Source organism: Cyanistes caeruleus, chromosome Z, assembly GCF_971803275.1.
Source record: "Cyanistes caeruleus chromosome Z, bCyaCae1.hap1.1, whole genome shotgun sequence".
NCBI classification, from domain to species: Eukaryota; Metazoa; Chordata; class Aves; order Passeriformes; family Paridae; genus Cyanistes; species Cyanistes caeruleus.
In genome coordinates, this window is record NC_141732.1 from 45,786,774 (window position 1) to 45,801,313 (window position 14,540).

General features: G+C 40.1%; 1 protein-coding gene and 1 long non-coding RNA gene across 22 annotated transcripts in view; one reads left to right on the forward strand and one right to left on the reverse strand.

Annotated features, from left to right (window-relative positions):
• The window catches only part of LOC147648412 (uncharacterized), an 85,387-nt gene that overhangs the window by 37,046 nt on the left and 33,801 nt on the right, over positions 1–14,540 (reverse strand). For 17 of the 21 annotated variants that reach the window (XR_015280044.1, XM_086866795.1, XM_086866788.1 and 14 more), the window contains 2 exons: positions 13,835–13,946; positions 8,646–8,721 (listed from right to left, as the gene is read on the reverse strand). Coding sequence is in view for 12 of the 21 variants with exons in the window: in XM_086866795.1 (XP_086722921.1) it covers positions 8,646–8,721; positions 13,835–13,946 (188 nt within the window). In the remaining 9 variants the exon portion in view is untranslated. Of the gene's footprint in view, positions 1–8,645; positions 8,722–13,565; positions 13,639–13,833; positions 13,947–14,540 lie in introns of those variants that run through there. The other 4 variants (XM_086866789.1, XM_086866794.1, XM_086866778.1 and 1 more) reach the window with 2 other exon arrangements.
• The window catches only part of LOC111940835 (uncharacterized), a 34,260-nt gene that overhangs the window by 4,171 nt on the left and 15,549 nt on the right, over positions 1–14,540 (forward strand). The window contains exons 3-6 of the long non-coding RNA XR_002869730.2: positions 489–538; positions 651–784; positions 7,415–7,541; positions 8,138–8,238. This is a non-coding gene — a long non-coding RNA (uncharacterized LOC111940835). The remainder of the gene's footprint in view (positions 1–488; positions 539–650; positions 785–7,414; positions 7,542–8,137; positions 8,239–14,540) is intronic.

Below are 14,540 nucleotides of genomic sequence, written 5' to 3' on the forward strand. Positions count from 1 at the left end.
AGTTGGGGTTAACCCCCGAGGATCAAACATTTTGCAATCTGACGTCACCAATTACCAATCATTTGGTAAATGTAAATACATACACATATCAATAGATACATTCTCAGGAGCTACCTATGTATCAGCCCACAATAGGGAAAAAACCCAAGACAATGAAGTATTTTCTACAAACTTCCTCTACATTAGGTATTCCCCAAGAAATGAAATCAGACAATGGATGAGCATACACCTCCCAGAAAATACAGGACTTCTTCGCTCTATGGGGCATTAAACATTCAATGGGCAGTCCTCACTTCTCTACTGGTCAATCAATTATTGAAAGAGCCCACAAGTCTCTTGAACACCTTTTAGAAAAACGAAAAGGAGGAGTGGAGATCCTGTCTACAGTAGAGAGGCTGTGCAAAACTTTGTATGTTTTTAATTTTTTGAGCAACTCATTTATGGAACCAGTCCCACCGATTTTTAGACATTTCACAAATTCCACACAGGCAAAACTCCAGGAGAGACCACTGGTACTAGTGAAGGATCCCAAAACAGGGTAAGTTTCGGGGCTGTTCCCACTTATCACCTGGGGAAGGGGATTTACTTGTGTGTCCACAGGTGCAGGACCCAGGTGGGTCCCTGCCAAGAGCATCAAACCTCACTTGCAGCCACTGAAGGAGCTCACATCACCAACAAAAGACCCCAGTGGAGCACTCAGAAGAAGAAGAAACATCCATGGACCCTGGAAGGAGTCCTGTGCCTTGGAATTTTTGGTCTGCACCATACCCTTCATAAAAACCTGGTAAGTCTCACAGCCAAAGCAAAATGTATGGGTAACACTGGCCAACATAAGAAAGCAAGAAACACTATGTCTGTCAGTAGTGACTCTGGAGAACCGCTTTTCTACCTGTTTAGGGTTGCTGGTGGATGGGTGGCCATTAAACGAGGATGCCATCTGTAAGCTCCGCCCCCACAATAACTGGATCCACAACCCTGTGGATCATTGGGATTACTGGGCCTGGAAACTAACACATGGATCATCAGAATCCCAAGAATTGGAGATTTTGGGTTCTGTAAAAACAGACTTCTGAGTTAAGTTTCACTACGTTAATCAAGCAGAGGTGATGAAAAAGATACACAGTGGAATGGACATCCAACAAATAAGAGAGGAGCAGAAAATAGCATAGAATATTTCATCACACAATTTGGCTTATAAAGATGAAAGTACATGATGCAATTCTTATTCTGTTTCATGTTATTGTTGTACCAAAGTTAAATGTTAAGAATTGTTTTTATTTTTGGAGGAATGAAAAGGAGGAGATGTTGGGGTAATTGAAAACCCAGGTGGAAGGCTGTGGGAAAACTCTTCCTTATCATGGAGCGAAAAACAATACCCACCCTGCCTTCTGTTCAGTTGTATATAAATGTTACTGGAAAGTTCTCTTTCCCCTGCTGTTACTGGTTTGTATTTCCTGCAGTATTTTACATATTCCTAATCGTTTTCTCCCACTGGGCCTTTGTTGCGTTTTGGGACTGCAGGATCATGTCCAGGGAGGTTACCGTTACCAGTGACTGATATGGGACTCAGCAAGATGGGCTTCTGCTCGGGAAACCATTTATTCAGTGCAGGAACAAACTCAGATCCAGAGGCAGAGAGCCCTGAACAGAGGCAGGGTGATGGGTTTTGTGGGACAGAATCGCTGGGCAGGAGGCACCTCACAGGCCTTTACCCTCAGACTCCACCCTGACCCTAGTCTATATAAGTTGTTATCACCCTGCCCCTCACCCTTTTGGTGCACCTTCTACTGTGTCCCTGGATTGTATGTTTGCTGTTTTCACTATTAAAGCTCTTTATTTTTGGGTCATCCAATTGAGCCCATCCTTCTATTTATTTCACTACTTCGTCTCTGGCTGGTCTGGTCTCGAGGTCACAGGTCTTCCGCCATGACACTTTAGAATGCTTTTGAAAACTTCAGAAAATTTCATGTAAAGTACTCACTGAAAGAATGATTGGTGGGATTATGACCATGCATAAGTAAAGAAATATCATTATTAAGAGTATTTTCAATTTCAGTCATTCAAGCATAGTTATTTAAATAACTCTACATTTATTTTCACCTCTTTCTCCTTCAGCATAAAGAAAAAGCTTGATTGGGCATATTACACCAGCTGTAAAAGAATAGAGATGGGATCTTTCTCTTATCTGCAGGATATTGCAGAAATTTGGGGGTGCCGCTGAATAGAGCTTATGGAAGGGCTAGTGGAATAGGACTAGTGGATAAGGCTAGTGGAATTCTAAATACAGCCTAGCTTGGAAAGCAGTGCTGTGTCAGTATTTATATTTCCAGGATGTCCGGTCATTGCTGCAGGATCTTTGCTGTTTGAGACAAGTTATAAACCAAAGTTTTCATAGGCAGACACTAATTGTGCATTTCTATTTTATGGGTGACATTTTAAGAACTTATTGAATAATCTGCAAAATGCTGAGCATTCACAGCTGTAAGTGAGGTCAGTGATCCAATCCTCTTAATCAATTAAATGATAGAAAATGCTAATTATGCTGAAAAAGCTAGCCATATAGTTTTAAATTAGATGCCTAAAATGACTGTACATTTAATAACAAGATTCCCATTCCTCAGTTGGACATCTTAGAATAGGATATAGGATAGATAGTATTTTTGAATGAGGAAGTCAGAAATGAAGCCTGGACACTTACACCCTTTAGGCTATTCAAAAGGTAAGTTTTTGAGAACAACAAACAAACAAACCAAACAAACAAACAAACAAAAAAACACAAAAAAAAACCAAAAAGAGAGAGAGAAACATGGGCAGGGATGCCCAAAATTAAGGATGAAGGGCTTTTGTCTGTGAAGCCAAAACTTGTCTAATTATTTGGAATAGGTTTCCCAATTGCCTTAAGATGGGTAAAACCACAGTAATTACCTTGCTGACTATCAGTATTTTAAATAAGCAGTTGCTGCATTTGCCACAGTGAAATGTGAATGGGCAGGTATAAGTAGAGAAGTGTCAGCCCTATCTCTCTAGTAAACCAAGGTTTGTTTTTTTTTTTTACAAAATAATTTGAAAATTTTTGATTCTCTGGGCTGAAGTCTGAGAAATGCTGAACTGCTATGGAATAGCATGTAATTCCAGCCTACAATTCACTTTATGTCCTTAAAATGAAATACATGCCCTGGAAGAATTTTCTCTCATTTCTAGAAATTACATGATAATTTATTTTTGAAACATACAGACTAAATGAAAACCACCATTCCACCAAGTGTTTTTTGCAGACAGGCAAAGCCCTGGAAATCTGGTAGAGCTCTACCATAGTGGAGCACTTTTCTGCATCTAAGCGTATTGGCACATCATGAAGTATTCTGCCAATTAATTCTGCCTGCAAGCAGGATTTATTTGTAGGCTACCTACAAATGTCTTATTTTCTTCAATTATATTCTCTGTGTCTTTGTTAGAAAAAGACAACAAAGGTTTTATATCATATACATCAATCTGAAATATCTAGTCAACATAAAAGCCTTTGAAAAATTGATAAAGATACACAGAGAGATTTTTTTACATATCAGAAGTTAAGATTCCCAAAACCTACAGATGTTGTAGTTTTATAAAGTCAAAACACATTACTGTCAGAATGAGTTCCTTTATATTTTTGACTAATGGCTGAGCTGCATACCTGCAATAAAGGTAAGACTAGAGAAAACACTGGCAGGCATTCTCATTTGCAGTGCCTGCAGTGCTGAAACTGCCCATCTGACCAATACATCAATATAAAAAAATTAACTAGACCTAGCACATTATTGCCCTTATAAGATACACACCAAAAAAAAAAAATAATATATATATATATATAATAGCCATCTGTCGTCAATAGTTTCAGTAGATTGGGTGTTCAATACCTGAAGCAAATGCCTGCATAAAGCTCTACACAGGCCAGCCCTACCCGATCACACTAGAAATAATCATCAGCATGGCTGAACAACCACGGTTTTTCAGTGATAACTTCATTATGGATTTCAGTGGGGCACAGTAATTTTCATATAGTGATTTGTCTGTAAATACTCATGGTAGGGCTTTTCAACAAATTGGCTGATTTACAGAAAGCTCTTTCAAGCTCTAAGGATTAAACTTGCTGCAGCTCTTCAATAATCAAAGGTACAATTCTTCGTTATTTTTCTTCCCCTTGAACTTTGGAAATAGTAGACCATAGCCCAGCAGAGTCATTTTCTCTGCGAAGTACTTAAGTGTGTTTCTGAAATTCAATAGTCATTTTCTTGGACTCATTATGCTGTTGCCTGTAGTTAAATATCCAGGCATAGCTGTAGGACAAAGAAAGTCTCCCACAGTGGAGAAAAAAAAACCTATGAAGCCTTAATACAGTTGCTTCCAGAGATGATAGAAACCTAAACAGAGTGCAGAGGAAAGTATGGTTATATTCTGATATATTTACAACCCCACTTACAAGAGGAGAGGAAATTATACCCTAAAGACCAGAATAAATCACTAAGGCTTTGCTCATATATTTATTTTGAACCAATATCCAGTTCCTTTTCTTGGTGCTTATGACTCCAAATACATGAACCCTCCAAGATATATTTAAAGTTTTTTCCATTTCAGTCAGATCCATTTTAATGGATTTTAATGACCTACTGGTGAGGGAACAGGCACAAATGTGTTGGCCATCTGAGCCTAAACTGAAAGAAAGTTTGGTACAGGCTTATTATTACTGCAAATAAAGTAGTATTTTAAAAACAGCAAATTATTGTTTGCATAGCCAGGTTTTTGTAGCAGGGTGACTGCAGGGATAACTTCTGTTAGAAGCTGTCAGAAGCTTCCTCTGTGTCCAGCAGAACCAACGTCAGCTGGCTCCATGAGGGTGTGCTACTGGCCAGGTCTGGGCAAATTAAAAATGGTGGTAATGCCTCTGTGGTAACAAATTTAAGAAGAAAATTATTGGGCAGTTGTAACTGTGGCCAGAGAAGAGTGTGTGAGATTATGTGAGGGGAACAACTCTGCAGACACCAAGTTCAATGGAGGAAGAGGGACAGGAGATGCTCCAGGGCTGAGCCAGAGCTGAGATTCCCCCACAGCCCCTGGTACAGCCCATGGTGAGGCAGCTGTGCCCCTGCAGCCCATGGAGGTCCATGGGGATGCAGAGATCCACCTGCAGCCCATGGAGGAGACACATGCTGGAGCAGGTGGATGCCTGAGAGGAGGCTGTGACCCCATGGGAAGCCTGTGCTGAAGCAGGGTCCTAGCGGGGACCTGCAGACCTGTGGAGAGAGGAGCCCATGCTGGAGCAGGCTTCCTGGAAGAACTGCACTCCATGGAAGTGTTACCCATGTTGGAGCATTTTGTTGATAACTGTTTCTCATGAGGTGAAAAGTTCATGGAGAACGATCTCTTGTAGGAGGGCCCCACACTGGAGAAGGGGAAGGACTCTCTCAGCAGTGTGAAAAACTTTTGATGAACTGACCACAGCCCCCACTCCTCACCTCCCTGCATCCCTGGAGAAAGGAGGCACAGTTGGGCAGGAGGGAGGGGTGAGGACAGGTGTTTTTAAGGTCTGTTTTTGCTTCTCATTATCCTGCTCTGATTTTGTCAGCAATAAATTCAACTAGTGTCTCTAATTCCAGCCTGTTTTGCCCGTGACAGTAGTTGGTGAGTGATCTCCCTCTACCCTTATCTCAATTCGTGAACCCTTCATTATATTTTCTCTCCCCATCCATTTGCAGAGGAGGAATAGAACAGCTTTGGTGGATGTCTGGTATGCAGCCAGGGTCAACTCTTTATCGTTATAAAAAGACAACTCTTCATTGTTATTATTATCAGAGAAATAAATTACAGTATTTGAAAAAACACCCAGACATTAGGTGAATAAAGTTTTTGCTGCTACAAAAAGTAAATATATCACTATTTCCTCCTTCCTTACTGCAGGAAGGATCCTAGCAGTATATTTTCTAGTATTTTATCCTAACTAGTTTTAAAAACCTTGTGATAAATAGTTGAAGCTCCAATGGAGAGGGTAATAATATTTTATGGCTGAAATATATCTCATTGACTGCATAAAAAATAATAAAAATCCCTTTTTCTCTGTTTGACTGTCATCATCTTATTCCTCATTATGGATTTAATCCATCTTAGTGTTTCCGTTTAGTATTTATCACCATATGTGAAAATATATGCTATTCTGATATCTTACTCTGGTCATTGTTTATCTAACTTCAGAAAATTAGATTAAGATTTTCAAATATTGCAGAAAGTTTATGCACAGAAGTGCTACTAGAAATCCTCTCAAATCCTTTTTTAAAATCCACTGTACTGCTTTGAGAATTTCTGTCTTGATTATGAATTTCTGTGGTTTCACCAGCTTTCCTTCTCTGCATTTTTTATAAGGTCTTAATACTTACAGTGCTCATGCAAGGATTCTATTTCTATAATTTCTACTGTTTAAACTTATTTCCCACTCCAAGCTTCATGATTTCATTTTCATAAACCTGAAGTTTGCTGCTGAATTTTACCTGACTGATCAAGCCAACTCAGTTACCTCCTTCCCCCATGATGGTTTTCAAACCTGATTAAAATGGGAACCAGTTCTTGACATGGTGTCTAAATTACTGCTAAGGTGGGCTAAGTTGCACTTAGTGACAATCTGATGCTAAAAAGACAAGATGAATTTTTCATCTTTGCTTTTGTTTTTATTATCTTCTAAATAGGATGCAAGAATAAAAGTGCAGCCTGAATTGGATGTATTAATGTAAAATGCGTATCTTTTCTGAAGTCGTCAATCATCTGTTTAACAATTAAAGACACATTTAACAAAATCACAAGGAAAAAGCATATTAGATTACATTCTTGACTTCCTAATTAAGTATGCTAAAAATGCTGTGACAATTACTCAGCTGAGCCTTGTGAAAAGTCAACAGGCTACCATACAACATACAGAATGATACAAATGTATAAGCTATGCATTTTTAGATAGCTCTATTACATAATCCTGCTTTACCCTTTGGAAGTAAAAGGATAAAATCAACATTAAGAGGAAAAACATTATGTCTATATAATGGAGAGTTTACATCTAACACCAGCTATTTTCAAGCAGTAGTAGAATGCAAGCATAGTAGAATGTAATCAGAAATATATCAGGACGCAAAAAGCCTTTTTAAAACTAGTGGGAAAAAAGGGTTTCTAATTGCATTTATACAATGTACAAGATGCCATGAATGGGACTCATAGGAAGAGAGCACTGTCCTAACATTTTCCAAAACAATCCACACTGAGTTTTTAATATCAGATGAGGTAGAAGTAGATGGGAGGAACAATCTTGGCTTCATTACCTGCTGATGAGATACAAGTCCAGAGGATGAAAAACCTGTTAAATTTTTACAAAGCTGATTCACTTCACCCTCTGCCACAGCAGGTAGCAACGGGAAAGTGTCATCAGCAATGATATGACCTCAGAATTACAGAAAAAGAGGAACATTTGTAATTTTCATGATAGTTAATGGAAAGACTCAGCACTAAAAGACATTAAGGACCCTCTGGTAAGTACTAAAAGAACTTCCTTTCACATTGTGCCTGTAACAAAAACTATCTACATTTTTCAGGTTTGTCTTGTTCTAAAGCCAGTACCATGAACTGTACAGAAGTTGAAATACTACGTACTTTCCTGACAAAAACAATGTGGAAATCATGCATTGAATATAATTTCTCAATATTAAGTGTACTCGGTTTAATCTTGTTATGTTGAAAAGTGTAATAAACTCCTCCCATCGCATCCAATAAATAAATTCCCAAATCTCACCCCAATTTCTACTGCATCATAAGTATTGTGAGAAGCTGATTTTGATAACCATGCTGATAAAGCAACAGTTGGTTGTAAAGAACCCATATCAGTAAGTTAGATTGACAGTGAAGTACTGGAAATATATCTGTAGTTCAGAAAAACTCCATTTCTCATTTAATAACCTACAAATATTTCAAACCTGCAGGGTTAGAGGGAGAACTAAAGACAGAGTTTTTTCTTTTTTGTTTTTAAGCAAGGTAAAATTGCAAGGTAAAAACTGCATTTTTACACAAGGTAAAAATATTGTTTTTCACATGTGATCACACAATAAGTAATTCTTATCCACTTGATCAGGATCCAGTGGATGTGCATTAGAATTTAAAGAAGGCAGAGAAGGAGCATACTTAGAAAGATCATCCCTACGGCATTAAACACTCTAACCAAAGAATAAAAGGGTAAGTGAGGAAAATCTGCTTGAAAGTGCTCTGAATGAGTGATGATAAAGAGAGACCATAAAGACTGCAAGAACATCAACCACAAGGGTTGACCCTTCATGCCCAAAGTGTTGGCTTGGGCCAACATAATAAGCATAAAATCATAAAATAATTTTGATTAAAAGGTTTCCAGGAGTATATTTTGTTAAGCATTAGGAAACTATAAACGATTATACTAACAAATGTCCAATTTAAGACAGAATGTGTGAGACATGGGAAATATTTTCTAAAATGCATTGTATGCTTGAAAAAAACCAGCAACTGCATCTTAAGCACTATGATAATTAGTTTACAATTACTTTAGGATATCTCAAGACTTCCTTGAAATGAAAATGCTCCACACTAACTTCAAGGAGCTAGAGACTGACCAGTTACTAGCCATGCAGCCCTCTTCACCTGGAAGAAGCAATCATCCAGCAGGGATACAGAACAGTTCCTTTTATCCTAAAAAAGATAAAAAAAATATTAAAAGAAAGTCATCACTCCACTACCACCAGGTGTAGGAACTTGGTAGCAGTGATACAAGATTATCTGAAAAGGCAGGGAATTTATCAAATTTTGCAGAATAGTTCTGTGGTTAGTATGTCCTGCAACTTGTCCTTAGCATGAGAAGAACAAGGGAAAAATAGCCTTAAGTACCCTTTCTCTCCATGAGTAGCAAATGATCAGGAAGAAGATCAGAGAAGACCAGACCCAAGGAGGCTTTCCTTTCACATTAGGAGCAAGCTGAACACTGTAATCAGTAGTGGGCCTTGGACAGCCCAGCCGCTTAACAACTCTGTAGATACTCATAATTTCCCACTGACCAGCAAGGACCTGCACAGCATGCAGGTTTCTACCTGAAGCATTCAGCTTGACAGGGGGTGGGAATAAGACCAGGCTCACGTAATATGAGCCTAGAGTCAGAATGCCAGGGTTAGGGGTAAAATCAGCTGAAGTGCAACTACACCAATGCACACAATATGGGTAACAAATAGGAGGAGCCGGAGTGCAGCAGGAAAGCAATGACAGAAATGTGGTAGGATGACCAGAGTGTTGCATTGGATGGCTACAAGCCCTTCAGAAGGGACAGGCAAAGAACCAGAGGTAGTGGGGTGGCTCTATAGAGTGTTTTGACTTCACAAAGCTCCAGGACAGTGATAAGAAGTGCTAAGTGCTAAGTGATAAGAAGGTCTATGGGTGACAATCAGGGGGAAGGCTGAAAAGGCATATATCCTGGTGGGAATCTGTTACAGACCACCCAACCAGGATGAGGAGGTGGATGAACTATTCTGTGGTCAGCTGGCTGATGTCTCAGCCAGAGACATCATCTCTGATTATCAGCCCTTGTTTAACCAGCCAAATGTCTGCTGGAAACTAACCACAGCAAAGAGGAGACAGCCTAGGAGGTTCCTGGAGAACAACACAGCATCTACCTGAACTTCCCAAGTACAGACTATAGCCTATTCAGGATACTGGCCGAGAGAGAGCTTTGGGAAGCAGCCTCTAAAAACAAAGTGGACCAAGAAGGTGGGACATACTTTAAAAAATAAATCTTGAAGTTTCAGGGGCAAGCTATTCCTATGTGCCAACAGATGGCAGGGAAGAAGACTGGCCTGGCTTAGCAGCAAGATTTCACAGGAAGTCAGGGAAAAAGAGAGGATATATCACCTCTGGAAAAAGGGGCAGGTAACTCAGGAAGTGTATACAGATGTTCTTAGGTCATGCAGAAATAAAACTAGAAAGACAAAAAATTCACTTAATCTGTTTGCTGTCGGTTACATCAGTTTTTAAAAATGTATTAGTAACAAAAGAAAGGCCAAGGTGAAACTCCATTCTTTATTAGACAAAGAGGGAAATACATTCACCAAAGATGAGGGAAAGGCTGAGATACTTATTGCCTTCTTTGTCTTGTTCTTCAACGGTAAGACTAGTCATGCTCAGTGCAACTGGCCCCTTGACCTGGTAGGCAGGGACAGGGAGCAGAACAGACCCCCTGTAATCCATGAGGAATAAGTGCTGTGCCACTTAGATGCTCACAAGGCTACGGGGACAGATGGACTTCATCCTAGGGTGACAAGGGAGCTGGTGGAAGAGCTCACTCAGCTGCTCTTCATCATTTATCATCAGTCCTGGTTAACTGGAGAAGTCCCAGATGAATGGAAGCTGTCCAGTGTGATGCCCATCCACAAGGAGGGCCAGGAGGAAGACCCAGGGAGCTACATATCTGACAGCAAGTTCAGCCTGACCTTGATGCCTGACAAGGTTATGGAGCAGACCATCTTGAGTGCTATGACAGAGCATATACACCCAAGGGATCAGGCCCACCCAGCAGGGGTTTAGGAAAGGCAGGTCCTGCCTGGCCTACCTGGTCTCCATCTTTTAGTGAGTGACTGGCTCAGTGGATGAGAGGAAGGCTATGGATGTGCCTACCTGACCTTCAGTAAAAGCCTTCAGTACCATCTCTCACAGCATTCTCCTGGAAATGTGGGCAGCCCATGGCTTGGACAGGTAAAACCTTTGCTGGGTTAAGAATGCTGGACAGCCAGGCCCAGACACCAGTGATAAATGGTACTACATCTAATTGTCATTGAATCACTAGGGGTGTCCCCCAGGGATCAGGGTTGGGCTGATCCCATTCAGTATCCTTATTTATGGTCAGGATGAGGGGACCAAGTGTGTCCTCAGTAAATTCATGGATGACACCAAATTGAGTGGGATTGTTGATCTTCTGGAGGACTGGAAGACCCTGCAGAGGAACCTTGACAGGCTGGACTGAGGTGCCAAGACCTCATGGTATGACGTTCAACAAGGTGAAGTGCCAGTGCACTTCCATCACAGTAACTGCAGACAGTGCTATGGGCTGGGGGCAGAGTGGCTGGAAAGCTGCGCAGTGGAAAAGGACCTGGAGGTGCTGGTGACAGCAGCTGAATGTGAGCCAGCTGTGCCCAGGTGGCTAAGAAGGCAAATGGCATCCTGGCCTGTATCAGGAATAGTGTGGCCAGCAGGACCTGGGCTGTGATTGTCCTCCTGTACACAGCAGTGGTGAGGCCACACCTCACATGTCATGTCCAGTTCTGGGCCCCGCACTGCAGGTGAGACACTGAGGAGCTGGAGCAGAAAAGGATGACAAGGCTGGTAAAGGGCTTGGAGCACAAGCCCTGTGAAGAATGGCCGAAGGAGCTGTTGTTGTTTAGACTGGAAGTAAAGAGGTTCAGGGGGACCTTATTGGTCCCTACAATTAATGAAAAAAGGTTTTAATCAGGTGGGGGTTGGTCTCTTTTCCCAGACATCCAACAACAGGATAAGAAGACATAGTCTTGAATTTTGCCAGGGGAGGTTCAGGTTGGACATTGGGAGAAATTTCTTCACAGAAAGGGTAATTAGACATTGCAATGGGCTGCTCAGGGATGTGATGGAGTCACTTTCCCTAGAATTTTTTAAGGAAAGACTGGATATGGTAAATGGTGCCATGATCTAGTTGACAAGGCAGTCATAGATTGGACTTGATGATCTTAGAGGTCTTTTCCAACCTAATTGATTCTCTGATTCTATGAACATCTAAATATAAGCAAGAGCTCATCCAGACCCATGGCCTCTTTACAGTCTTCACTAGTCTTTCACTGGTAACAGTCTGTTGAGGATTAGTATGATTTTTACCCTCGGTATTTCCTGTCTTCACTTGTTCTCTGATGATGTCTACATAATAGTCTCTGAACAGGTTTCCTTTAAGGATATTAATTTGAGTTTAAGGACTTTACTCTCATCTTTCTTTCTCATTGATTTTGTCTATTAAGATGTGTGAAATGGAAGGAATGAAAAGAACAAACTGGGAGAGAAAAGTCCATGTATTATACTCCCTTTGGAACTGACTTGGTTTAAAAAAGTCTTACTCTATTCTGAAAAAAATAGCTTGAGATGTTCCCTTCACTAGTCACATCAGTGACAGTAATGGGTAAACAAAAGCTAACCCTTTTCCTGGCATACCTCTCCCTCAACAGTGACAAAGCATGCCAGCTGATGTACAACAGTAAGGGTTCCATTCCTTCACAATAGCAACATATGATAAATACAACTGCACTGAATAGAAAAATATCAGAGAAACACAATCAAAGAAGTTCTAAAATACTTCATAGCATTTAAAGGAACTGCTAAGGAGGCATCAAGAAAAGACATAGCAGAAATTTATTCTCTGTGATACTAAACAATCTGTTTTGTATTATTTTAACTCTTTCTTCTTCCTTGATGTCATGATGGTGTAGTTCAGCAACAAGTCCTGAGCTAACAGAGTAGACTTTGGGAATTGATTTCTTCCAGCTGAGCCACACAGAGCTAGTACTCATAGCACTCCTCCAATTGCAGTATGCCTTTTCTGACAACAGCTTTCTACAACACCAGAGTTATGGATATTCTAACTTCAACTTACACATTAAAAAAAAATTAAAATACTTCTTTCACTGTTCTTATTTTTCTAGAGTTCAGTGGGCATTTAAAGAAAAAGCACCTGCCCTTGGTCCAAAGATCTGTTTAACACAGACAAATATACTTTGTTTTTAAGATAAGTTAAACTCAGAGAAGCTGACCTCAGACGTATAAAAGGTCTGTAATCATCTACAAAGAAATGCAACATGATAATGTAGAAGCTATCTGCACCTCATGCAAATAAAAAGAACTATCAAGAGCTTAAAGCCTTAAGCTTCACTATATAGCTGCTCAGCTGCCAATGTTGTCAAAGGCTTCCAGTGCAACTACATATAAACTATTTTCTCTGAGTATTAGCAACCATTTTCCTTTCTGAAAAAAAAAAACAGTTTTTCTTCTCATCAGTCATTTGTCACATCTATTTAGTTCATAGAGGGCTGAGAACAGGGACTCAGTATACAGAGCAGGACAGTGATTTTTGTAGTCTTTTTTCAATACTGTGATAGGTAAATACTTAGTCCATATGTACTAGCTTAAAATGATTTGGTGATTTTTTTTGGTTTGTTAGCCATCTCATGAAGTTTGCAGTTTTACACTCTGACAAATGTTTACACACTAGGCAGATGCATGTATATATGTATGTGTACTTTTGTATTAAGATTGAAGAATCAGTCAAAGGAGAAGAAATGCCAGTATTACAGTGATCTCAACAGTTGTCCATATGTCCATTTGCTTTACAGTGTCAAAAATATTTATAGGGTCCAGCAGTGTTATTTATTAGTAAAACACTGTTGGATTTAAATTCCATTTAGGAATAAAGAATAGACCTTTTGAAATAAAAGCAAATTATAGAAAAAGAGAAGAAACAGACTTCCAGTCTGAATTACCTCAGATCTTCTCTGGGGTGTGGAAAGCAAGATGGGAAGTGTCAAGAAAGTGCAGAAGTAGCATCATTTCTTCCTGTATTAAGTAGGACATAAGAAGATAGGTAAGTGATGCAGAAGAAGGAGGGCTGTTGCCAGATGCAACCCAGCCATAATCTACGAGACAGCTGAATTTTTCTATGGTAGCACTGCATTTAGTGTTGCTTTACCATCAAGCTGGTGGCAGCTCTGGACTGGATCTGCCTTTGTGGGTTTATCACTCTCCAGCTTACCTTTTCACAACAAATTCTTCTCTGGGCCATTGAAGCCCTGTTGACAAAACCATCATTCATATGAACTTTTTTTCCATAAAAAGTTGCAGCTTTGAGAAACTGGTATTTTCTCCTAAAAGAAAGAAACAAGCAAAAAGTTTTTGTTAAAAGAAATTCCCAGGTAGCTCCTTTTATTTGTCCCTATGCAGTCCACAGCCTTACTCAATGTATAGAGGAGAGCCTGCAGAGTAAGCAGTTATTCATTATTTTGCTTTATCTTTGTTCTGCAGTGTGCAGTCCAAACCTTTGTTTATTTTCCACTATTTAAACTTTCCTCTAAAGCCAGACTCATTAATTTCTGCATGTGCTTTTTATATAGTTCATGAAAGCGCTTGACAAACAGTAATTTATTTTTCCAGCATTGTGCTGACAGAGAGTTGAGACAGAGGAATTAAAGTCAGAAATGCCATTCATGTTGAGCGCTTGATCTGATACCTCACAAACTGGATCTCCTAGGCTACATATTGTTACATAGGGCTTTCTGTATCTGCAGCTCCCTCCCACCTGATTGCAGGTAGGGCAGTTAGCAGTCAGGACTTCCCAGTCTTTCAGAATCCCACTTGGGCACCTGGCTAATAAGGAGCACAATCAGGGACCATCCATGGAAGGTAGCCTGGATGAGGGATTAAGTGGTGGTCAACAGGAGAGAGGGCTGGTTACCCTCGAT